This window comes from Olea europaea, unplaced genomic scaffold (assembly GCF_002742605.1).
Source record: "Olea europaea var. sylvestris unplaced genomic scaffold, O_europaea_v1 scaffold1142, whole genome shotgun sequence".
NCBI lineage: Eukaryota > Viridiplantae > Streptophyta > Magnoliopsida > Lamiales > Oleaceae > Olea > Olea europaea.
This window is the reverse complement of record NW_019228810.1, coordinates 7157-33405: the sequence shown is the minus strand read 5'-3', so window position 1 is coordinate 33405 and position 26249 is coordinate 7157. Positions and strand designations below refer to the sequence as shown.

Genomic DNA, 26249 nt, shown 5'->3' with positions numbered 1-26249 from the left:
ATGAGTGAAACAAACTCATCATTAGGTGAGAGGAATTTATTGATTCGATTTCTATCGTCGAAATCCTCGTAACTTTGATGCATTAAATCCAAACACATAACAAACTTTCTAGCTGCTGCTTCTATAACTCACTACGGTCAGTGTTTTTATCACAATAGGAGCTTAATATTTGACTCTTCGATTGTTCATTTTCCAGACCTTCTTCTTCATCTCCTTAATTATATAAGTTATAGAGTTCTACAATTTCTACCAATTTAATGCTGCTATTTTGGTTTTTGGTATTACATTCTATTGTTTCTTCTTCTGTTGCTGATTGATCTTCTTCTTATTTGAAGATTTGATATACAACTAGGAAGGATTAATCCCCAGTGAAAGGTTTATATCGGAATTCAAACTATAGGTCTTGAATTCATAGACTGAATATGATAGAAAACAGAAGTACAAAAAAACCTCCAAACATCCAAAAGGTTCTGGACTAAGTTTTTGGAAGTTCTGAAGGCTGAGGATCAGTTCTGCAATTTTTAAAATAATTACCAAAACAAAACAAAACAAAACAAAATAAAAAATAAAAATAAAAATAAAAATCAGAGGGAGAGGCCTGAATCAGAGATAAAAAGATTAGACACAGAAAATATTAAAAAAAAAAAAAACACGCCGCCTTGGCTTCACCCAAACCTTCAATTCCAACACCCAATCCTCCTTCAGCTCACATCTCAAGTGCAGTAAAGAAAAAAATTCATCACTTTTTTTTTGTTGTAATTATATATTCGCACATACCTAAATATTCTCTATCTGTATATCTCACTTTATTATTTATTCTTTTTGAGCTTTGAATCTAAAAGAATTACCATCTTTTATCTTTATGGATCCATTTGATATGGTTTGTTTCATCACAGAGCTCCGTAAAGGTATATACGCCCAGATCTTATTATATTACATCTTTTTCACTTTTTAAGTTAATGTTTTTTGTTTTTATTTTTGGGTCAAAGTTTCAGAGATCTGTTTTGATGTGTTTGTTTGAATAATTGCAGTATGTGGCTTTTGTTGCTCTTATTTTTTACTTGATTTTTATTTTGTTTTAGAGGCGATAAATTTGACCAGGACCATTCTGGGGTTTTTTTGTTTTAATATTGTTTCTTTTATGGAGGGATTGAACATGTGCAGCATAATTAGTTAACAATTTAGCCGTTTCGAATTTTGTTGTTGAAGATGGTGTAACTGTTTTTTTAATGATTTTTTTTTGTGTGAAGATTGTGGGTTTTGTTTATTGTAGTCATAGATGCTTTATATTGTCTTTTGACAGATATTAATTCAAGCTATGATAGTGGGTACTGTTTCAAGTGACTCATCTTTACCCTCTCAAAGAAACAATTTGTCTGCTTCACAAACTTTGATCTCGTGGATATTAAGTAGTTGTATATATTGTAATAGAGGATGTGCCATTGATCTACATGTTTCAGTTATTATCTCAACTCATACATCACGTGTCATGTCATTGTACATCAATTACTTAATGATCATTAGACTCATAAAGCTGCAAGATTTTTTGTAAACTCTTTAACTGGACCAGTTCTTGTTTGTTTTGCTGTCAACGAAGTGGAAAAGCTCAATTTTGTATGATTAAGCATCTTGAATTGATTATAATTTCTGAATTCGGAAGGTTTCGTTTGTTTGCAGGGCTCGGCTGATACAACGCCAATATTGGGACTCATTTGCTGAAGTGAAATTTTTTCTTCTGCATGTAGAAACTCCTTTCCGTTTACCTGCTTAAAAACCAAAATAGTAAAAAAAAAAAGGAATAGAATGAGCTTCTTGGGAAAAGGGGCTTCTACAAGTGACAAAAAGCTAACTGCTGCAAAAGTACCATCTTTGAATCCAAATGCTGCAGAGTTTATTCCTTTTTCTCTCAGATCACCTGTTGGAGGCACAAGTAGAGTTGATGAAGTGTCTAAATTTGCCATACCATCAGTTTCAACACCAGGAAAAGCTGTACTTGATCGATCAGAGTCATCTGTTCCAAATGATTCAGATGAAGAGGCCCACCAATACTGGGACCACCAGCTCCCTGACGACATTACTCCTGACTTTAAGGTTATGGATGGAGATGATACTCAAGGGATCAATGGCTTAACCTTTTCAAGCTTATCCTTGCATGATATCAGTGAAAGCTCAAGATTCTCTGCTTCAACTGGCAGTGGCTTTATTTTAAAGGACGCTCAGGAATTATCTCCTCATCCGGGAAATGATAACAACTATGCTGAAAAGCTGAGATTTCCCGCCTCGTATGCAGACTATCCATCTCCTACAGGGTTTCAGCATTCACTTCCTCAACCTTGGGATAAGCAAATTGTCAATGACGATCAGATTCTTCGCAATGTTAATGAAGGGCCTCTATATAATGGAAATTCGTTTCATGGCTTCCTATCTGACATGTCAAATGAGCAGACATTACTGGAAAATACAGATATGAACCCTATAGATTTTTTGGCTTCACAATTCCCTGGTTTTGCAGCAGAAAGCCTTGCAGAGGTGTATTTTGCTAATGGAGGTGACTTGAACCTGACAATTGAGATGCTTACTCAGCTTGAGGTAGGCCCTATTTCTTAAGCTTTGAAATAATTCAGCAGCTTTCGCTTTGTTTTAGGTATCATATCTTGTAATCATCCTCCATAGATTTAAGTTGAATTTTCATCAACTTATTATCTGATATTCCCCCTGTACTTTTTCTTCTTCCCTATGCTGGATCTAGTTTCCAACTCCAGTAGTTTGTTCTAGTGACAAAGCTTCTTCCTGGTACACATTTAATCTAAAATGCAGAAAATCTAATTAAGACTCCAACTTCTTACTGGTTGCACATAGCTGTTAGTTATAATGAATTCTAAATGTAATAGAAATCTGGAGCCAAGGATAAATGTCATCTCTATATCTCTATATAAGTTGGCAGATGTCTTGGACAGAGTTATTTTATTTCGTGAAAGCATGCTACGGAGGGGAAATTGTGTTAAGAGCCAATGTCCATTGCATATGATTGCTTTTTGGGGTATTAACTTAAGAGCGTTAATGTAATCCTTAAAGATTAATGTGTGGATCATTGTGCCATCCATTCTTAGAATAGTCATATCCTTGGATAAACTGTTGGCATTATCTTTGTTTCATGATTTCAAGTTGTCTTTGGGCTCCTGTGTTCAACCTTCTGGGAATTTTGACATGTATTTTGGCAACTTTGTTGCCCAAGATATTTTACTGGTTTTATTTGTTTCAATTCTATATCTGTTGCTTCCTATCATCCAATCTTAATTTCCTCTGACGTTCGATTTTTATGTATCTTTTCAATCTTTGCTGCCCCCTAATTGCCTCGTGTCCTATTTGGATAATTTCTACCAAAGAATCTGTATCTTTCCTTTTATGGAGATATTTTTGATCGTTTGGTGTTGGCGCTAGTTTATCAGAACTGGCAACCGTTCATTCTTTGGACCACGAAACTGTTGGGGACTATATATGTCTTTGTGCCTGTGCTAACATGTGATTAGTGTTAAACTTCTTATTTCTAGTTCGAGTTCCTACTAAATCGTGTGTTATAATAGTGTAATAAATATAAGCAATGAACCTAGGAAGCATCGAGCTGTACATGAACACACGAGACACAGGCATGGACACGGCACTATTCAGGCTGGCCGACACGTGATTTTTCATGAAGTAGGGGACAACATGTTGGGGGCACGTATATTAAATAATGTTAATTTTTTTATTTTTTTCAATAGTGTAGAATCATTTTTGAAATTTTTATAGTCTTCCTAATTGTGCAGCTCTTTCTGCAAGATGAGTTAAGTCACCCGGGTCTTTTTGCTATTAGAGTTAAAAATGCATGGGTCTTTTGCAGTTGGAGATAAAGACGTGCCTTCCAATAATGTGTCTCATTTTCTAAATTAATGAAATGTATTGTGAAATAGGAAAACCATATTTTATGGCTGAAATTCCTTTAGTTCAAGACATACCATTACTTTGTAGGGTTTATAAATACAAGTTGTCTCCCTTCTCTCTTCCAATCACTTTCCATGTTAGTTTCTATTTTTCTTTCAAATTATTTACTGTACAAGATTTTGTCGGTGTCTCCGCATTGCTTATGCTGTGTCGAATATGTGTCCGATATAAAAACCTAAAAAGGTGGACCTGGTACTTGGCAAGTCCGACATGTATCGATACATGCCTGGTGCGATGGCGAGTGTTGGTATCTGATATATGTTAAATGTCCATATAAGATGAAAAGGAGTTATTTATTTTCAGAAGAGTTGGGGAAAGGGGAACGAGTTCTTTTGATGCCCTCTTCACAGGGAATGTATTTCTTCCTATTAGATTTTTGAGATTCCATAATGCATTTTGTAATTCTTATGCTAGTTTTTAGTTTCTCGGGGAGGTGATGGATGAGGAGGTAAATGCGATAGAGTCAAAAATTAAGTGATTTACTGATAATACATGAGGGAATGCCAAGCATTCTATGCTGTACTAGATAATTTTGTTTATTTAATTAGGCTTGCAACAGTTATTGTCCATTTCTTTATTTGGTATAATAAACAGAATTTGAGAGTAACTTCTTCCCTATTATTGTACTAGATGTGCGTGTTTTTTAAGCGATGTGCAGATATATTGGCAATTTTGACACAATATCCCATTTAGCTCTCACAGTACGAGTTGTGATTGCAGCTTCAGGTTGATGGAGGTTTCAATCAGAATCCAAATTCAAAGGCCTTGTCGGTTCCAAATCTTAGCGCATTGGATTTTCCTGCACTTTCAGGAACAGAAGGTCAAAATGGCTTGCCAAATTTTACTAATGATGATCTCCAGCAACACAGTAGTCCTTATCAGTCTTCAGGAAAGGAAAGCACACTTTTATTTAGATCTAGTTCTTCCAGAGGCGCTATAGATTTTGCTTCTGCCGTCAAGAAAATGGCACCTCAAGACTCTAGCATTTGGAAATACGGTACAAATGGTTCTTCAGGTACCAGCATAGGATCAAGTAGAAGTTCACAAATGCCCATGAGCTCTTACAACAGTGGCCAGGGGAGAGGCATTTATGGCGATAGGTTGCAAAATAGGGGATCAGCTCGTCCAGCTCCTGCCTGGCTTGAAACTGGAGAAGCAGTTGGTAATATTTTTGAGGCAATAAATTTCACTTGTTCTGCAAAACTTTAGTTGCAGAACAAATGCTTTTTATGTATATATGCTTTAACATTGTTGAGATGGCAGCAAATATGTATTCTGAAATGCGGGAGGAAGCTCGTGATCATGCACGCCTACGTAACGTATACTTTGAACAGGTATGGCATTTGAGTAGACATATAAAATTGGGAAAATGAAAAGAATGAGAAATGAAGAATGATATCTTCCTTAATTTGCATTCTCTATTACTTCTATTAAGGCTTTTGACTTGGTTTTCTTTTACTCTTCCACGTGGTGGGGACCACAATGTACACACTGCAACTTTGATAATATGTTATTTTGATTTGAGGGTAATGCATTTCTATGAAACATAATGTCTGATTATGAGCATGTTTGTCTACCCTTAAACAGTTCACTTAATAAGTAAATGAGTGCAGTGTTCAAGTAAAAAAAAGTATTTATTCTCAAGTTGTTGACCCGAAGGAAAAACTTACTTTTAACATAAATAGCCTTTTTTTTTTTTTTTTTTATTAACTTAAACATACAATAAAGCACATGTAAGAAATATTTAGAAGCCAAAAGTAACTCACTTCATTTATTTGAAAGTAACTTTTACTTTTCATATAAGGTTAGCGAAACATGCACATGTATTGTGGAAAGAAGTTGCAATGTTGTACACTTCGTTAGACACTGTTTCCTTCCTTCTTGTGAAATGTTCATTGGTCTTGAACAACATTTCATCCGAGTGCTTCACCTTCTAATTCTACTCTTCAAGATAAATTTTATGTGGAGAGAGTATGTTATTTGACCAGGCTCTCTCTTTCTTGGTGTGCATGTGTTGGTGTGTGTGAGCACCCACATTCTCACTTTTAAGAGTATAAGCAATTGCCCATTTGTGTGTGGGCTCCCCATAATTCGCATCTCCTCGCACTTGTCCTTTAAACTTGTTATATATGGATTGAAGAGTCATAATTTGTTCCGTTATGGATTTGGTAGATTGGCATTTGGCTTAAAACACGCTGCTTGCACATGTTAATGGATGTCGATACTTATCTTCGCCCCGCCCTACCCCAACCCGACCCTACCCTCCCCTCCCCTATTAAGTCTGAAGATCAATTGAAGAAAAGGAAAATAATGAAACCTGCACAACTTTGGTGATTGGCAACCTCATGCCATGGATCATATATTTTATTGAACTCTGCTGGCAGAACTACTATATGAAGTTTACTTTGAATGTATGTAAGCATTGGTGAATTGCCACGTCTTTCCTTGTGTTTGATCTATGTCTGCTGAAATTTGTGTATAAGATTAGGCACGACAGGCATACCTCATCGGTAATAAGGCTTTAGCCAAGGAGTTGAGCATTAAAGGGCAGTTGCACAACATGAAAATGAAGGCAGCTCACGGGAAGGCTCAGGAATCTATTTATCGTCAAAGGTTTGTGATTTTGTGGACCTTTTAACTGTTGTTCGTGTCTGAAGTAATTAAAAGAGGGCCAAAAGATATACTAGCAGAAGACCATAAAGAAAATATTCCACGTCCTAGAGATATAATCCTGCTATATTTTTAATATTAGGGTCCGTTTGATTACAAAGATGGAATTTGGATAGAAAGAAAACGAATTTCAGGGAATTGAATTGCCTAGAAATTGTTTTTCTGGAAATTGTCAATTTATTGTGTTTGATTGGTATAATTTTCTACGTGAAAAATGTTGAAATAAAAGTGGTTTTTAGTGTTCGTTTGGCTTTGGTTTACATAAAAATTGTCAATTAAAGGGATAGATTTTACTTATATTGAGAATGAAATTTGTTTCCATTGCCAACCAAAAAAATAATAATAATAAATTCAAGAAAATCATCTATCTTTTGGTGTTCGTTTGGCTTTATTTTACATGAAAATTGTCAATTAAAGTGAAATATTTTTTTACAATAATTCTTAAAATTTGTTTCCATTGCCAAATAAAAAAAAAAACGTAAAAGTAGGTTGGAAAACCAAGAAAAGAACATTTTCCAAGACAATCAAGAAAATGAAATTCCATGGAAAAAGTGTGCTATCAAACACTACAATTTGGGTGGAAAATGGAATTTGAATTTCATTTTTCATGAAATTGGCTCCTATCAAACACACCCTTAATTCTTATATTATTTGGTGGACACAAACACCATCCCGTGGACACATTTTCTGCCTGTAGCAAGGGTTTTTTTTTTTCCTGCATTGTGGGGGGTGAGGGGGACTTCTTAGAATTGTTGGGCAGCATTGTGGGCTTTGATGTCATTGTGGGTGTTTAATTATTTTGCAGGAATTCGGAGATACAGGGAAACGGGAGAGAGAAAATGATTGATCTGCATGGTTTACATGTGAGTGAAGCTATCCATGTCCTAAAGCGCGAGTTGTCTGTAATAAGGAATGCAGCAAGGTTGGCAAATCAGCGCCTGCTGGTTTACATATGTGTTGGGACTGGCCACCACACCAGGGGTTCCCGTACTCCTGCTCGACTTCCTACTGCTGTTCAGCACTACCTGCTTGAGGAGGAGGGTCTCGACTTCTCTGAACCACAGCCAGGGCTCCTTCGAGTTGTTATATACTGAGTCAAGATGGTATAGGAGTTTTTGACACATCATAACCCAGGAAATCGGTCAATCAATCACCAAAAAAAGGAAAAAGGAAAATTTGTTGTATCTGTAAATGGGAAAATCTGGAGTAGGACTACTCAGCACAAGAAAAAAGGTAGAACAAAAATGAAGGATGTTAAAAAATGAAAGGGGGAAACAATAAAAAAAAAAAAAGAAGAAGCAAGGGGGAGTTAGAAATCTGTATTGTTAATGTTTAGCTGGCCGACTTCAAAAATACACTTTTTATGCTGCATCGGCCTCTTTTTGTAATTTTGTAACTTCATTTTTTTTGCCTTTTGGTTTCATTTTTTTAAAATTTGCACAGATGTAAAACTGATAGAATTCGTTTACATAAGATGGCTCAAATTTCATCCAGCCTTCTGGAGTTTTCATACGGCTTGAGTTTTCATTTCAGGTTGCAGAGCCTGGAATGATATGCTTAAAGCCTTGGTCTGTCCAGGGTTCTTGGCGGCACGGCGTTTCGGACTTGACCTGAACTGCTGAATTTCAGTGATATTATGCTCGTTACAAAGTTGATAACTTTATTTTGCTTAACTTGGAACTCTGCATTGTGTCCACTTCCACAGGGCGAATGCGCTGGGGTTCTGGGTCAGTGAGCCTACTGGTTGGCTTATTTTAGAAAATTGTACATTTCATTCCTATACTTTAAAAAATGGATGTATGCATGTTTGAGCTCCATTTTTGTAATAATAGAATTTTTCCCCTTATTTTTTGATCACACTCGCTGATAAAATAATATTACATATAAATTAAAAATATTTTTTTAATTTTAAACTACACATTCTCTACAAAATTATTATTTGAAAACATATTTTTTTCTCAAAATTTAATTTTAATGAAGTCCAAACAGGGGCTATTATTTTATTGACACCATCCATCCTCGATCTTTTGGAAAATAAGTAGACAATCCCTTTTCACGGTTTCCATCCGTTTTAATCGTTAAGGTCACGTGAAACGACAATTTTTCTCCCTTCTTAAATAAAAGAAAGGCAAAATGGGAAAATTATCTCATTTAAAATAATTAATTTTATAAAAATGACAAAATAAAAAAATTTGTAAATTAAAATGTGTCATTTTCTTCACCTGTGTCCGTGCCTATAAAAACTATGTCCTTCACCTCATTTTCAATCACTACCGTCAACATCATGCTATTGTCAATTTGCCTACCTTCCCTTTGATTTCGCAATAAGACCAAAAATAGAGATATGGTCTCACATGCAAAACTAGACCAATCTTTGGATGACATGGTATACGAACGCTTAAGAATTTTAGTTAAAAAATGGATGTCAAATCGGTTTGGGGTTTTGAATGAAGCATTTGGTAAAGTTTAGTGGTGCCTGAAACAAAATTAAAGTTTAGTGGCTATGGTGGTACAAAGTGCAAAGTTCAGTGGCCATAAGTGAAATTTACCTATATTTGTGATGCTACAGATTAGGCCTGGGCAAAATAGTTGAAAAACGAACCGATTCGGGTCGGTTTGACACAGATAATTGATTTGGTTTGATTTTTTTTTTTAAAACAAAATCATGATTGATTGGATCAGTCATGGATTGAAACCTCAAATCATTGGTTAATTGAACAAACTTAATCCACTTATATGTTTATCTTTTTTTTTTAAAAAAAAAATTCAAAAGATAAGCTCTAATCTCATAAGTTATAACTATATCACGAATCTCTCCAATTTGTGATGTTGCCGCCGATGAGTAATAGTACCGAAAATTTTCTTTCACAAGATCATTATGTTGTAATTAGCATTATTCCCTACTCAGACAGCTACATTACATAATGAATCAAAAAGGCAACGAAATTCCTAAGTTTTTCTGTTGATCTGTTTCTATTAACCTGATTTTATTTGTTAGTCGATAATTTTTGTAATATAAAGTTATTTAATTATTTTAAATTTTATAATCTAATTGAGCTCAAAATTTGAACAATTTTTATTTATTTATTTTTTATAAATTCAAGTTGAACTAAAAGTCCAAAGCGATCAACTGAACCAAACCGAGTTTTAGAGTTACTGTGGGTTGATTTATATTGACATTCACCCAAACCGACTAAACTGATTTTGATTTCAAGTTGGAGTCGAAACCAATCCAAATGAAATCGCTGCCAGGCCAACTGATTTGGAGATAGACATCGTGTATTTTGACAAGTAAAGCTCGAAGAGGAAAACGAAAATGGCTTCTGCTTCTACGTCTATCGGTGTATCCATTGCACTCCACCGTACAACTTCCCACAAAGAAACCCTATTTCTGGGCCCTCCCAGAACCACTATAAGTTATCCTATCTTGCCACATCATCCCTCTTTCCGCACCTCTGTCCTCACTTTTTCCCGCCGCCGCCGGAACACCACTGCCCCCTCTCCCATGGCTTCCAAGAAAGTCAACAAGGTATTCACAACAACAACAACAAATAATAGTAAACTTCAAATTTATTTTTATTTTTTTAGTCGGGAAGAAAAATAAAAATAGAGAATTAAAGGGGAGTTCGGTTTTTATTTTCGGGTTTTAGAATTTTAGCTGTGAAATTTTTACATTTATTGACAGCTGGAAATATATAATAAATATCTTTTTTCTTTTTTTTTTTTTTGTTACAAATGCATTTGGTTAAATATGCATTTAACTTTATGTAATGGAAGTAAATAATGAATTTTTCTGAGGGGATTAATTTATTTTGTGGCCTTTTGAGCTCCATTCTGTACATGAATGTATGCGTATAATTGTGTTTGTGACTTGGAGCAATGCTTATATGTAGATACCAGGTTCAATATCAATGAATCAGTGATAACGAATATTGGTTGGTTTGGTATTTAAGATAATCATTGGTTTTTTTTGTTACATGATTTTGCACAGAAAAAATTGACTCACAAAACGGTCAAAGAAGATGATAATATAGATGAAGATGCTTTCGATTCACTTTTCCACATGCTTGAAGAAGACTTGAAAAATGATAATTTATCTGTAAAAGATGGTGAAGACGATGATATAACTGAGGAAGAAATGTTGAAGCTCGAGCATGAATTAGCGGAGGCTTTGGCAGATGATGAATTATTAGGGGCACTTGCTTCTAATGTAGGTGGAGAAACTGAGAATGAAGTTGAAGAAGAAGATGATGATGAAAATGAAGGTGAAAGCGACGATGATGAAGAAGAAGAAGAGGAAATGCCTTTAAATCTCAAGAATTGGCAACTTAGGAGATTGGCATATGCTCTTAGAAATGGTCGGCGTAAGACTAGTGTAAGTTATTTTTTACTAATATTCTTTAGGTAGTACTTGTTATATTGTTGCGGATGCATACCACTTCTTGGTTGTAAACTTAATCTTTCGCATGTGTGTACAAATCAGAGCACTGAGAACCATTATTATTCTCTACTTCATGTGCAATATGATTTTAATTATGTAAAAATAGTTCCAAATTGAGTAAAACAAGGAGCAGAAACTTTCTATTTAGTAATCTAATTTCTGATGTTTACTTTTGTGATGATCGTACCCTCTTGACTTTTCTTTCTGAATATGTGGATATTGATATGCAAATTAAGGTCATCAAGGCATATTAGTTTTCAGTCTGGTTTTAATCTGCCTACTTGAAAAAAAGAAAAAAATTACCTATATTGACTTGGACATTTTTAGCATGTGCTCTTTGTTAAAGGTATGAATATTGATTGAATCCAAACTAATCTGCTTCATTTTGCATAAGCTGCTTCTCTGTTAAATGCGTATCCCACTTTGGACAAAAGTTGATATTCTTCTTAGTAGTTTGCCTATAAATTGATGTTTGGAACAGTTCATATAACCAATTTTTATTTTAGTCATCTTTTGTTCATGTTTCTTCAAGTATCTTCTGTAGTTATATATTTATTAATTAAATGAAATTCCTGTATAGCAATATAATTTGTTTTTCTTAAGTTATCAGAGATAACTTTCAAAAATAGCAGAATATTCAAATAATAGAAGCAGAGCTTTTTATCTTTGTACAGTAACATACTCCCGATGAATATCCCTCTATCTCTATGTAGATCTCTGATATTTGTTCCTTTCTTTTATGCAGATAAAAAATCTTGCTGCAGAACTATGTCTTGATAGAGCTGTCGTTCTTCAATTACTTCGTGACCCTCCTCCAAATCTTGTAATGATGAGTGTTGCTTTACCAGATCAACCTGTTTCAACAATCTTGGAGCCTGCAGAGAAAACTGATACAACTGTTCCCACGGGCACACTCCCTATGAACACAACTCGTGATGGAAAGCCGGAAACTGAGGCGAAACTGCCAGTTCATGTTATGCAGAATAACTGGTCTGCTCAAAAAAGACTGAAGAAAGTACAGCTTGAAACTCTTGAACAAGTCTACAGACGTACAAAGCGCCCAACTGTGAGTAAAATTAGTTCCATTTTCAATCCATATATTGATAGAAGTTTTATTAATGTGCCCTCAAATAGATCAGGATAGAGAATGTAAACCGACTGCAGTCTGTAGATGGCATCTCTAGGTTATTATGATGAAGAACAGTTGTAGAAAATAGAAATGGAGAACGTGTAAGTTGACGGTTAATCGGACTAACGTGGTTATAAGTTAATCAGGACTCACCTGGTTCTGATTTTGTATTAGATTGGTTGTAGGTTAATCAGGACTCACCATCTATTTGGATTATATTGTTTTAGATATTTTGATAAGTTTGTAGTTTATTAAGCCCCCTGTTTGAGCCCCAAATTTTTAGAATAGATTTCGTAAAGAGAGAATTTTGTTTTTTTTTTTTGGAGAATGCTGGGTAAAGAGTAAAGGTTCAAGTCTACTGGTCTATTAGGATGCCTCAGTTGCATACATCACTGCAACTGGAAAAAAATGGTTTTCGCGGGCGAATATTTACTCTTTCAATCTCTATTTCATTTGTAGGGCTCATTCGTGACTTCTCCCAATAGATGAATAATCTCCAGTTCATTTCGCCATATCGGAATCTTTGAGTGTTTACGTGCACAATTATTTATTGGAAAAATGTATTATTGAAATTGAATTTGGAGAAAAATAAGTTTTAAAAAATGGGTCTTAAACAGGGGCTAAATGTCCCCTCGAATTTAGACCCTTGCTTTTTAAAGGAGGACATAGGATTTCAATGGATTGTGATTATTGAATTACTGATATATTGAAATTGTCCCCAAATTTTCGTCTTGCTCTTCTTCCTCTTTCTATCTCTCTTCTCTATTTCTCTCTTATTCTCTCTATTCCTTCTCCTTTCTGCTCTCTTTGTATCGAGTTGTGCTTCAATTGGTATTATAGACTACTGTTTTCTCTCACCAGATTCTCATGAAAGTATTGTTCTCGTAGTGTTCACCATACTAAAAAAAAAATTGAAAAGCACCGGAGGTTGAAATTTGTTGAAGTGTTACCCAGGACTACGATGAAAAAGTTAACTGACACAACAAAGCATTGGCAGCTGTTGTATTTGATGATCTAGTCCAAAAAATACTAGTTTGTCGAATCTAATAAAACATAGTCTAAACTAAACTCTATTGCTAATCCCATCTCTCCTAAAGCATCTTTATTTCCCATCAAGCAGCTCTGAGCTCTGCAGTTTAACTTCTATCGAGATCAATTCTGGCTGACACCATATTATATATCTAAATTGTAGTGATTGTGAAGATACTATATGGATGGATTACATTACATTTTATTACCCAAGAATAGCATCAAAATATCTGTAGTAATTAATTAGAAAATAAATATGAAGTAATATATGCCAGTAGCAAATCATTAACATCTTCTGTTAGTAAATGGTCTAGTTCAATGTATAGAACTCAGAGAATAGTTCTTCATTTGTGTCATACACAGAACCACACAATACATATATAATTTTCAATTTTGCCCTTTTGGTTTGAGCCAAATTGCAATATTTTACATGAAGTTTTAATCATTTTAGTCCTTGCCATTAACTTCAGCTAGAAATTCCATTGATAAACATAAAAAAGGTCATTCTTCCCTCTAATCAAGCTCCAGTTTACATCATACCTCTTATCGGTAGGTATAAAAGAAAGACCAATATTCTAATCGAAAAATGAACTTTTTCAGTTTCTTGTTTATGAAAACAGAAAAATGAAAGGAGATAGCAATGAAAAAGGAGAAAATGAATGAAAGGACCCTTTTTTCTCCCCCTCTTGTTCGGTCCTGGTTGCCTTTTCATCTCCTCGCAGCATGCCAGTCCCTAGATCCTACTTACGACTTCACCAAAAAAATTCTGAAAATATTGGTATAGAAACTAATTATGAATTTATGATGACCAACTACACAAGATTTGGGGGTGTGCTATTCTTTCTCAAATTTTATCATTACAAACCTGTTCGACTAATTTGTAACTATGTTTGTCTAGGAATCAAATTTGGTTTTTGGATCTGACTATCTTTACATGAGATCATAGAGGATGAGTGACACATTTGTTTATGTAATATTGATCTTCAACATTAAGCTTATGTAATTTTCACTTTGGGTTCAACGCAGAATGCCATGATTAGCAGCATTGTGCACGTGACAAATCTACCTCGGAAAAAAGTTGTAAAATGGTTTGAAGATAGACGGGCTGAAGATGGGGTTCCTGACTCTCGCATTCCTTATCGACGGTCTGCTCCTGAAACTGTCTTTACCAGTTAACATATTCTGTTTTCTCCCTTGTAATTTGTAGTTGGCTTTATTTTGTAGATAAAACCAATTTCACACTGTACCTAGTTTTTCATGATATTCAAGTTTCTCAAGTTCCTTTTAGACACCAAGTTATTTCAACCTTGCTTTTGCCCCCGACCGAAACTGGTCATTTTGGTTTTCCATTCATCTCACAATGATAAGTTGGTTTGATTTTACGACAATCTTGTGTGTCTGTGTGTATGTTTCTACTGGCATTTTCAAGTATTACATTCCTGTGAATTATCATTTCATATTATTTTTGAAAGAAAACATATTGTATTGTAGGTCATGAACAAGGCCTATTATGCTCTCATCTTGTCTTATGCCTATGATAGTTTGTGGTATAGTTCTATGCCTTCGTTTGTCTTATTTTTAGAATGATGTTCTTGTTTTTTCAAATTCTTATTTTTAGAATGATGTTCTTGTTTTTCAAATTTTATGCTGCTGGAAATAAGAAATTAGAAATTTTCAAAGTCAATCATTGATGAGATGAGTTACAAAAGAATAATACGCACCATTGGTGTTAAGAGTACCAGTTTATTTGGTAAGTTCAATTAGATGCAAAATTATATGATTCATTTAATTAAGCGTGTAATTTATCAATAGTGCTAAAACCTAGTCTGGTGTAAAATATCAATAGTGCTAAATAGTATTATTTAGTTGCACGAGTGTTGGTTTAAATTACATTAAATAAGAGAGAGAGATGGTGACTTTTGTCGTGTAAAATAGTGAGATAAATAAAACACCATGCTCGTAAATAAAACATCATGCCCTTGTTAGAGCCCCATTTTTAAATTAAAATACATTATTCAACAGTGATTTGACATCATTTCAACCACACATTCTTCAATAAAATAATATTATACGCAAATCAAAAAATTTTACTTGTTTTTTAACCACGTATTTTTCATCAATACATTATTCAAAAATTCATTTTCTAGGACTCAAACAAGGGCCATATTTTGAGCTATGAACAAGTGAAGTATAGTTATCAAATTATCACAGCGTGTTGGATTAGACAAGCCTGTTTTATGACATGGTGTCGTTCTTCTTTAAGTCAAATTTTTTTTTTTTTTTTTAATTCAACTTACTAAATATACATAAATGGTCAGTGCTATCATTATTGAAAAATCAATAAATAATAGTCATGTTGTCAAATTACATTAGCACACTCAAATTGAAAATTTATCGAAAAATCAATAAATCATAGTTAGCACACAACACGGGTTACAGCACTCTCACAAAGGAGGGGATCCACACTAATAAAAAGATGCGGGGCCCCTCCTTTTTGAGGGGACTTTGGACTGTACAACCACTTTTATCCTTAAGATAAGAAACAGCTTAACTTTAGGTGATTTATGTTACTTTCTAAATGTAGAATTACTACTAATAATAATACAAAATTTAAAATTTTAACGAATTTTTTTTTTGTTGGGGGGAGGGGGGCTTAATCTTGGGTTTCTAATTGGTGTCTCTAGCCCTGCCTTCGCCTTCTTCAGTGGTCGATTGAAAGTGTTTAACGGTTCTTCACTACCTTTCTTTCTTCTTCAATTGAAACTTCCTCACTTTCCAACTTTTTTTTATATACATTTTTTGAGGTTTCTTTTCATTGATTGAGTTGTCGCACTCAAATTATTTGTCCCACAAAATAAATAGTATGACTAGAGTTGGGTCCTAATCGACTGACTTGTAACTTTGGAAAGTTGGATGACAAATAAAGGGGTTTTTGGATCAATATACGCACAAAATAGAGTCACTACTCACTAAAGATATAACAGTTCGTTGAAACCTACTTGTAACTTTTTTATATCAATAAGTACGGATTGATGACATGAAAGACGGAAGAAAAAAATAAGTCAAGTAATATAATCCACGTCATTAATATATATATCAATGACGTTAAAATAACATCACTGTAGACCTATACAGCCTAACCATTACAAGTTAATACAAAAGACAAGCGAGTTTTTACAGGGAAACCAACCACCAAACATATAGATTCAATATTATGGCCTTTTTGCTTATTCTTCATTTCACAATTTTCTCTTTACCTCAACATATAAAAGTCCTAAAAACAAAGCATATATTCACATCAAAATCCGGTAACAATTTCCATTTTTCCATTTATGGCTTCTTTGCAGAGATCTTCAAAATCATTCAGAAGGCAAGGCTCATCAGGTTCAGTTTGGAATGAAAAAATAGCTGAGGAACTGAATCAAGTGAAAAAGGCAGAGATAAGGCATTGCCTGAGTACAGGTGGTGGAATGGCGGAAGCACCACCAGTTTATATGCGCAGTTTATCAGCTCCGACCACGAAGCCGCCATTGCTGGAATCAGTCAGAAATGGATTTGCTGGCAACGCGAATGAACATGAAGAGAAGCCTAAGTTCTGAAAACCTGCCTAACAAAATATTTCTCTTATCTAAGAAGATTTAATAAGTTCTTGTGTATTTTCAATTGAGCTTTAAAAAGATAGAATAAAAAAGATTTATATATTTAACTTCAGGTTTGTAACAAAGATTCTTACGACTATTTCTTATAGTAAAAACTCAGGTTTCTGTAAGGCACTGTAATAGTTTATGCACATGGAAAATATTCTTGCGTTCTATCCATTCCGATCCCTTACAAAGGCAGAGAACCAATGCATTCCATGAATGATGGTCAGGAAGAATACCATTTTCGACCATTTGCAGAAACAACATTGAAGCTTTTTGAACGTTCCCTTCACTACATAACGCATTGAGTAAAATACCGTAGCTTTCAGAATCAGGCAAACATCCTCTCTCCATTACGTCCTCCAAGAACTTCAAAGCGCTCCCAGTGTTTCCCTGCGTGCAGAACCCACCGATTAAGGCATTAAAAGTCGATGCAACAGGAAAATAACTGACACTCATCATCCCATTCACTAGCTCGACTGCTTCCTTCATACATCCATTTTGGCAGAATCCTTGAACTAAACTTGCATAAATTAAAGCACTTGGAAAACTGTATTCTTCAATCATCTTATTGAAAACATTCTTTGCTTCCCTTGTACCACCCTCCTGACAGAAATCAAGTATCCTCAAACTCCTATCCACAGCCTTAGGAAACAAATTTCTCATGCTTTTTAGAAAATCGAGTGCTTCATCCAAACGGTTGTCTTTGTATAAACCATATATAATACTATTATAAGGCCTGAGGCGACTGATAGAACCCCCTCCACTCTCTCCCATCAATTCCAAGATCTTAAACCCATCTTGCATCCTTCCACCAGAACACAAACCATAAATTAATGTATCATAGGTGACAAAGTTCCAAACTAAACCGACTCTTTTCATTTCGTGAAACATTTCAACAGCTGAATCCAACATCCCGGATCCACAGAAACCACAGATCAAGGCATTGTATGTGTCAATGTTCGGCAGACATCCCTTTATCTCCATTTCCTTAAGAAAACGACACCCCACTCTAACTTTCCCTATTCTGACGAAACCATTGATCAGAGTATTATAAGTCACAACGTCAATTGTCCCTCCTTTCTCCTCCATTCTCTCTACAATCTCAACTGCCTCTGAAACCCGCCCTGCGTTGCACAGAATGTCAATCACCTTAGTCAGAGGTACAATATCCGGCACAAACCCATTACTAAAGCACTTCTCGATCATAGTAAGAGCCTGCACGATATTATTCTCGTTACTATATGCTGATATGAAAATATTGAAAGTCACGTCATTAAATTCCTTCATTTCACTCATTAAGCTCCTGGCTCTCCCGACCTTGCCATTCTTGCAAAGAGCATTGATCAACGTGTTATAGACGACAACATTTGGCTTCTTGCCGCGAGTCTTCATTACTTGCAGAAGTTTAAACCCATCACCAATTCTATTTGTCAAGCAAAGTCCTTTCATCAAAATTCCATAAGTGTAATCATCACCCTGAACCCCACTCCGCATCATTTTCACCCTGTAGAATTCTCTTGCAACGTCAATATCTTCCTTGACAAGAATGTCAAGAATTGAATTTAACAGTTTCAAAGATGGAGGGCCCTTTCCAAACTTAGAAACCAAGTCCAGTACGCCGATCACTTCCCGGGTCATTTTAGCCCTCCCAAGACTGCGTACTATGGTGACGAAAATGTCATCATCGGGAGGCAAACCTATTGAGTTCGGCATTTCGTCAAGCACTTGTTTGACAATGTCGAATTGCCGGAAATTGCATATCTTGTGTATCAAGACTCTGTATGTGGATAGATTGTGAGTGAAATTGGTGAGTCCGGATGCCCATCTGAAGGTCTCGAGAGCTTGGCTTGCGGATTTTTGATCCAAAATGAGATGGGCTATTTGCTCGTGGGTGGGGACTAGGACAGTGGTGGTTGAGATGGGTTTTGATCCAATGCGAAGGAGAAGAAATTGTCGGTTGACTATTTTCCTCAAGTGTTTTGACAGGTTGATGTAGATGTTGGGCATGGAGTTGTTAATAGTCAAAAACTGCATCAGCACCAATTATCCATTGTTAGTTGAAAGATTATCCATTGCCGGCATTTTTGGGAAAAAAAAATCGAAAGCAAGATAATGGAGAATGCAGAGTCCAGCACATTGAAGACAGAGGAATAAAGCTCGGTTAGGAAATTTATCAAACACCTGAAACGCTGATCTTGAAAACTTTTTCAACCTATGCTGGAAATTTAGATGGGACTGAGAATTTAGATGAGAAAGGAGTAAATTTAACTAATGAACTTTACACTTGGTTATTAGTTGCTCACTCATTTTTCACGGATTATTGAATGCTTACTCATCTTTCAATATATTTACTCATCCATCACTCGTTTCTTCAAATAATTGGACGACTTTTGCGGCAACTTTTCTACAACTTTCGACCACCAAGAATGTCGAATTTTGATACCGTTGGAAAGTCCACGATATCCTCTTCAATTACCACCCAAAATCTCCATATAACTCCAAGGAATTCGATTAGAAAATTGCCTTAAAATTAGCCCAAAAATTCTGAAAATCTGTCTAGATTTTCAAAATTTTTGGGCAACTCTTAAGGCAATTTTTCTGCAACTTCCGACCATCAAAATTGCCGGATTTTGATACCGTTGGAAAGCCCACGATATCCTCTTCAATTACCATCCAAAATTTCCCTACAACTCCAAAGGATTCGGTCGGAATAAACCCATAAAATCAGCATCCCGAACTGTGTCCAAATTTTCGCCTTTTCAGAATGCTAACTTTGTGGGTTTATTTTGATCGAATTTTTTGGAGTTATGGGGAAATTTTGGGTGATAATTGAAGAGGAAATTGTGGAATTTCCAACGGTATCAGAATCCAGCAATTTTGATGGTCGGAAGTTGTCGAAAATTTGCCTTAAAAGTCGCCCAAAAAATTTGAAAATCTAGGCAGATTTTCAGAATTTTTGGACGACTATCAAGGCAATTTTTCGATTGAATCCCTTGGAGTTATAAGGAGATTTTGGGTGGTAATTGAAGAAGACATCGTGAGCTTTCCAACGGTATCAAAATTTGACATTCTTGGTGGTCGAAAGTTGTCGAAAAGTTGCCGCAAAAGTCGCCTAATTATTTGAAGAGACGAGTGGTAGATAATTAATTATATGAAAAGATGAGTGAGCATTCAGTAACCCATGAAAGATGAGTGAGCAAGTAGTAACCAAGTGTAAAGTTCAATGAGCATTGGTTAAATTTACTCGATGAAAAAGCTTATTGAGGTGTTTGGTAGGGCTTTTTAAGCCAATTAAAATTAATTTTTTGAACGTTATTTTAATATTTCAGCCGACATTTTTGAATTGTTCTCTCACAGATATGACTCACTTTTTCCTGTAACGATCAAAAAATCAATTCTCAAAATTCCTACCAAACACCTTACGAGTGTGTTGAAAGGAAATGAGTATGTCAAATTCCTCATTAAGAACAATAGTAGAAAATTACAAGATTATTTTGTATTCAGAAATCATTTATAGAAAAATCACTATTTATAAGTTGGACTTTAATTTATTAGTTTATTTATACCGAACATTGAGCTCTCGTTCGGTAAAGTTCCTCAAATTTTAAGTCAATCAAATGTCAATTTTAACGACACATATTATTGAATCGACAACTTTTATCCATCTTTTAACAACACATTTTATGAAATTCATCAGCTTGTGATCTCAAATTTTTTTGCCTAATCAAATCAAACTTTATGAATAATAATTATGAAAAATTAAAGAAAACGGGGAACATTGAAAGACATATGGTTTACGTTTCAGCAGGAAAAATTTGCAGCCCTTGTTTCCTATTGTCATGTTTTGTTAACTTTACCCTTGTATTTTTTTTAACCAAATATTACTAAGCTCGGTTTGATTCAACTAAAATCTGAATTAAAATATAAGTCAAAAATCAACAATTAATTTTAACCACACATTTCATTAAATCACAACTTTCCAACCACACATTCCATCAATTTTTATTAAAATCTAATAAAAATATTATTTTTATCTAAGTCAACACAAGAACCACTCGAAATGCCACCTCCCCCAAGTCCAATCCTACCTGGGAAAAACTACAACCGTGAGAACGAGTTCATCTGAGAAAATTATTGAAAACTCAAATATCAATTAAAGAATAAGTCCAAAATTATGTCAACCCACTTCAGTACAGTTGCCATAGGACGTGGAATATGTAGGAGCGAACCGGAAAAATTGGCGGAAAATGTAGAATTGTAGCGGAAGAAGGCCATGGCCCTATAAACAGCAATGAAGGCCTCAACAAGCCTCAACCCACAAACAAAATTCTGTCTTGTTGTACAGTTCGAGAAGGAGGATGAAGGAGCCGAACAACGAAGAGAGCTTCAGTCGACGGAAGCATTATATTAAATGGTATTGCCCCACCCACATATAAAATTTGGTCTTTTGTTGAACAGGTTGGTGAAGAAGGATGGACAAGTCGAATAAGGGAGAGAGCTCGATACACAGAACCTAATTTCTTCGAGCAACAAGCAAGCACTATATGACATCAAACTAGACAGCAAATCGTGCTTCCACAGAACTTTTATCTTTTGCAATGAAAGCTTCAACTTCATTCTCTAAAACTAACCTTCAATGGCCAAAATTCATCTCTAAAGTACACACAATAAACAAACTGAATACAAGTTCAACTTCTGGTATCACTCAAAAAGGCATCACACCACAATGAGAAACTAATCGTACCCCCCCCCCCTCCACCCCATCCACACACACATACTACATGAATCTCCTTGCATGATTCCGTTAAGTTCACCGCTAACCAAGTAGCCGCAGTTTATACTATCTTTGACCTACAGAGAACATCAACATTTGACAGCAACTAACCCTTTTGGACTCTCACTACAGAAACACTAATCACACCATATGCCACTAAATATGAGGTCTAAATGAATCTTTACGCGTCACTATGCTTCATTCGATGTACTGAGACAAGTATATGCAATACAATGCAACTAAAAATGGCAATGATTCATATACCAAATCAATCTCAATATCTTTGATAGACAGAAAGACATAAAGATGGCAATGATTCATATAAGCCAAATAGGTTCATATACAAACAAGACAAAAAGAAATAGAGACAAGAAAAATCTCTACCCAGTGCAGTAGCAAAAATTTGGAAAAAGTTGAGATTTTTACTCTATAAAAGTACAACAACATAATTGTGAGCAAGAAATGCGAATCTCAAATAGCAAATACCCATATGTTTTCAATTTAGGCCTGTGAATCTCCTTTTCTCCCATTTCCATTTCCATCCCCTTCTCTTTCCTGCAGCAATTTTCCAGCCTCTTCATCGGCTGACTGTGCCTTCTTCTGCGCCTCCTTGGCCTTCAACGCCTGCAATTTCAAATGGTTGTAGTATGCAACGCCCAAAAATGCCAACCCGTACCCGATTAAGTTCACCGGAGTCACTGTATCCTTAATCACAGACCATGAAAAAGCGATAAGCAGCCAATCCTTAACCACACCGGCGACATTCATGGTCAAAGCAGAAGTTTTTCCGACGAGCAAGAACACGGCCAAGTTCAAAGCGAAAGCGCATATGGAATTTGTTCCAAAAATGACGAAGTCGAAATGAAAACCCGAATTCTGCTTCAGTTTTGGGTACTCGACGAAAATCCAGGGAATGGAGAGAAAGGCAAAGCAACTGGGTGCAACGTAGTATAGAGAAGTAATGGGGTTTAAATTAATACCCTTGGAAGTCAATAGAATCTGAATCATGACCAATCTTGTGGCCTCGAAAACAACTGCACCCAATTGGAGAAAAACACCCCAGGAATCGTACTTAGCTTCTCCATAGGCAGCAATTGCGACGCCGATTGAAATTGCGAGCATGTTTAACATGGTGTTGCTCTTGAAGCTATCCTTTTTGAAGAGGATGCCTATTGAGTACACAGCAACGGGCATCAGGGCTTTGAGCATCTGGATAAAGGAGACGGATAGGTAGATGTATGCGGAGTTGGAGAGCCAGAGGGAGAGGGAGTAAAGGGCACCGATGGGCACGACGGATGTGAGGTACACGCGCCGCGAGAGGGCGGCGGGTTCGACGAGTTTGAAAACTCGGACGGCAATAATGGCCAAGGAAGAGCAAAAGGCCATGTGAATCATGGTGAGGGAGATGGGGAAAGGCCAGTTGTAGAGCTTTCGATCTAAGATGTACTTGTTGTAGACTATTACTGTGAATGAGAGGAAGATCCATGTGGCTACGTAAGTGTAGGAAAGGATAATTTTTTTCACCACCCCATCAGAGAGTGATCCGCCTTTCCCCATTGGTGGCGTAGGCGGCGGCGGCGATGGTGGTGGATGGTAGAGATTCGGAAAATTTGAGGTAGAAACAAAATGGTAGTGGGATGTGGAAAAAGGTACACTCATGAAGTCAATATAAGGTGGATCTGGCTGCGAATTTGTTTATTATTTTTGTTTTTTTTTGGAAAAAAATTAATTATTTCTTTCTTCTTTGTTATTAGGTAGAAAACAACATTTTAATTTTTTTTTTTAAAAAAGAGAGAAAAAAAGAAGCAATATTATGGATTATTTAGACAAAAGGATAAAAAAAATTATTGAAATATTATGTTGAGACTTGAGATTCATATATACATTTGAAAAAAATTCATACTGATTTTGCATTTAACGATATTTTCTAATATTTACTTGAATATATATAAAAAAATCTACGACATGCATGGTTTTAAGAATTAAATATTTGAATTGCTTGCTTTAGAAATATTTGGTTTCAACAATTAATTTAACCATATTTTTACTGGATTCACAATTTTTAACACTAGTTTGAGCCTCGTTTCCTAAAATGTATTTTTTTCTAAAATTCTTCTTCAATCATACATTTTTCTAATAAAATAATTTTAAACGTAATTAAAATAATTTCCTCACTTTTTAATCATATATTATTCGAAAAATTACTATTTCAAATATATTAATCAAAATAATGGGACTTAAGCAGGGGCTTAATAATATATTCCACTAATTTTTAATAAAATTTACTGAAAACTTAATTTTTGTTTAATGCATTTATTAATACACAGAAAGGTGAGGTTGACACGGTAGACATGTGAATTGCAATATTGCAGTTTTTGAGAAAAGTAGTACATGATTGTCAATGATCAAGCATGAAAATTACTACCACCATTAGCCACCAAAACGTGTCTAAGTGGCAAAATTGGCGAATTATTTGATGTTACGTGGAAATCACAAAATAGAAACTTATGCCCGTTTGGTAGCGATTTCTCATTCCAAAAAATCAATTTTTTGATCGTTATTTTACTATTTCAATCATCATTTTTTACTTTCTCACTGACATATAAAACCCATTTTTCTCTCTTTTTGTCAAAAAAATCAATTATCATAGTCACCATCGAACAGACCCTGAAGGTGTTATTACTTCTTTGAATGCGAATATTTATAATTTTATATACGTCTTCATAGACATCTTAATAGAACAATAAATAAGTACACATGTTAATGTAAATTGGGGTCGTCAAGGAAAATTATTTATTGATTTATAATGTAAATTTTAGTCATTTTTCAATTGAGAGTGCACTCCTTAGGGTTTATATGGAAGAACACTGGTGGTGTTTTGGATTTAGCATTTATTGAAATTAAATTGAAAATCCAAGATATGTTTAACAATTTTATCTATTTCTTTCTTCTTTAACATTCGGAAGATTTTTTTATTTTTATTTTTTTCTCTTTTCGAATATTTATAAGTAATATGATGGCAGTTCAGATGAAATGGAGAAAAATCGAATTGTTGAAACTTTAAAGTAATACGTCAAAAATATCTTAATACTTTCCTTTTCGATGAAACAATCTGATATTAGAACACATTTGCATTTTCTTTTCTTGACGCGTATGATTTCAAGATTTTAATTTGCTTCCATTCCTAAATATATGTAGTTTCTTAAATGTCAACATTAATTAGAAAATAAAGGGAAAAAAAAAACCAAATTTGTATGTACTTTTTATTATCTGCGCGATTTTGCACATATTACAAATAATTTATGAAAAAGATTTTGTTCTTGAGAAATATCATGAATAACTAGACTTCATAAGCAAATTACTTTTATTGTTAAAACAAACATGAATAGGAATATGTTAGTATATAGGTATGTTTGATGTAGATTTTTTAGAATAAATTTGTTAAAAAGTTAATTTTCAGAGAATATTTGATTAAAAAATATAAAAAATTTGATTCACAAACAATTTTATAGTAATATTTGTTATTTAATTAAAATATTTTTCGTTTACTTATCTGAGCAAGACAAAACTTGTCCAAACCTGCTTAGAGAACCCATTTTCTTGAGGTTTTTATCCTTTTCGTTTAATGCCCTTTATATTCGCATATTCCCTATCTTAGAGAACCCATTTTGAAGTCATATTCGATTCCATTCTTTGATTAGTTCTACACTTTTAATTTCGACATTTATTTTTTAACGTTATTATTCTCAATCTTTCTTAAGCCACTTGTCATCGTCTTCAACAAATTTTCTACCGACATTGCCTCAAATATGTATAGAAAGACAAAATTATCCTCAATACAAAGAAAAATGTGAGAGAGAAGGAGAATTGAAACAATAAATTCAGGAGGCTCCTCGACCCATCATACAACGTCTTTCACATCCTCGAGCTAATATACGTGACACCTTGTATTCCTGGATCCCTTGACAAAAAAGATAACTCAATTTTTCCTACTTTTTAGCCGCAAATTTTTCAAAATCAAAAAATTTATTTTCACAAAATTTAGTTTAAAAAATTTCTACCAAACAGAGACTTGACTAATTGGATTTTAAACACCATGAAGATAATAATAAATATAAAATCATATAGAATGTACTTCAATTTGTTGAACTTTGATATTATTAAATTATAAATTACAATCTTAAATAAAATGTCAACATCTAAGTTTAATATTCAAGCAATATCGAGTTTTACCCTCGACTATTCTTCTAAATTTAAATCTGTCGCACACATTTAACCGAGCAATAATTATATGTATGATGATTGTTAACTTAGAATAAGTCTCCTCTTTGGTCTAAATTTGAAAGCAGCCGTAACCAAAACATGGAAAAAATGAGAATCGTTAGGTATTTGGATTTTAGAATATTTGAATTTGTTCGTTTCCAAGGAGAAGAGGCCACGACTAAGAGGCAGCTCGTATAATACCACAGGAATATTATTTTGGTGGGCCCAACGTAAATTTGAAATCTCACATAGGTTAACTATATTCAGATATTATTATGCCCATTTGATAGGATTAAAATTCGATTTTTAGTCAATTTT

General features: G+C 34.7%; 4 protein-coding genes across 7 annotated transcripts; 2 read left to right on the top strand and 2 right to left on the bottom strand.

Annotated features, from left to right (window-relative positions):
• The first annotated feature begins 631 nt into the window (after positions 1 to 631).
• On the top strand, positions 632 to 8144 carry LOC111373547 (polyadenylate-binding protein-interacting protein 7). Its single transcript, XM_022996093.1, has 6 exons — positions 632 to 908; positions 1678 to 2589; positions 4702 to 5143; positions 5245 to 5315; positions 6470 to 6594; positions 7457 to 8144. The coding sequence occupies exons 2-6, from the start codon at positions 1804 to 1806 to the stop codon at positions 7743 to 7745; spliced, it is 1713 nt and encodes a 570-aa protein (XP_022851861.1). The 5' UTR covers positions 632 to 908; positions 1678 to 1803; the 3' UTR covers positions 7746 to 8144.
• Positions 8145 to 9834: 1690 nt separating this feature from the next.
• Positions 9835 to 16761, top strand: LOC111373546 (protein OVEREXPRESSOR OF CATIONIC PEROXIDASE 3). Of its 4 annotated transcripts, none has more exons than XM_022996090.1 (5): positions 9835 to 10175; positions 10641 to 11026; positions 11838 to 12158; positions 14277 to 14395; positions 16598 to 16761. In XM_022996090.1, exons 1-5 carry the CDS (start codon positions 9968 to 9970, stop codon positions 16656 to 16658), a joined length of 1095 nt encoding a protein of 364 aa, XP_022851858.1. In that variant the 5' UTR covers positions 9835 to 9967; the 3' UTR covers positions 16659 to 16761. The 4 variants fall into 4 exon arrangements, with proteins under 4 accessions (XP_022851858.1, XP_022851860.1, XP_022851857.1 ...); XM_022996089.1 differs by having other exon boundaries at positions 9839 to 10180; positions 10643 to 11026; positions 16598 to 16753; XM_022996091.1 differs by lacking the exon at positions 16598 to 16761 and adding an exon at positions 14742 to 14763 and having other exon boundaries at positions 9840 to 10180; positions 10643 to 11026.
• A 166-nt stretch (positions 16762 to 16927) lies between these two features.
• LOC111373545 (pentatricopeptide repeat-containing protein At2g17525, mitochondrial) lies at positions 16928 to 19152 on the bottom strand. The gene has a single exon (XM_022996088.1). It carries the CDS (start codon positions 18926 to 18928, stop codon positions 17006 to 17008), a length of 1923 nt encoding a protein of 640 aa, XP_022851856.1. The 5' UTR covers positions 18929 to 19152; the 3' UTR covers positions 16928 to 17005.
• A 2750-nt stretch (positions 19153 to 21902) lies between these two features.
• LOC111373544 (probable sugar phosphate/phosphate translocator At2g25520) lies at positions 21903 to 23362 on the bottom strand. The gene has a single exon (XM_022996087.1). The coding sequence runs from the start codon at positions 23325 to 23327 to the stop codon at positions 22170 to 22172; it is 1158 nt and encodes a 385-aa protein (XP_022851855.1). The 5' UTR covers positions 23328 to 23362; the 3' UTR covers positions 21903 to 22169.
• Between the last annotated feature and the right edge of the window lie 2887 nt (positions 23363 to 26249).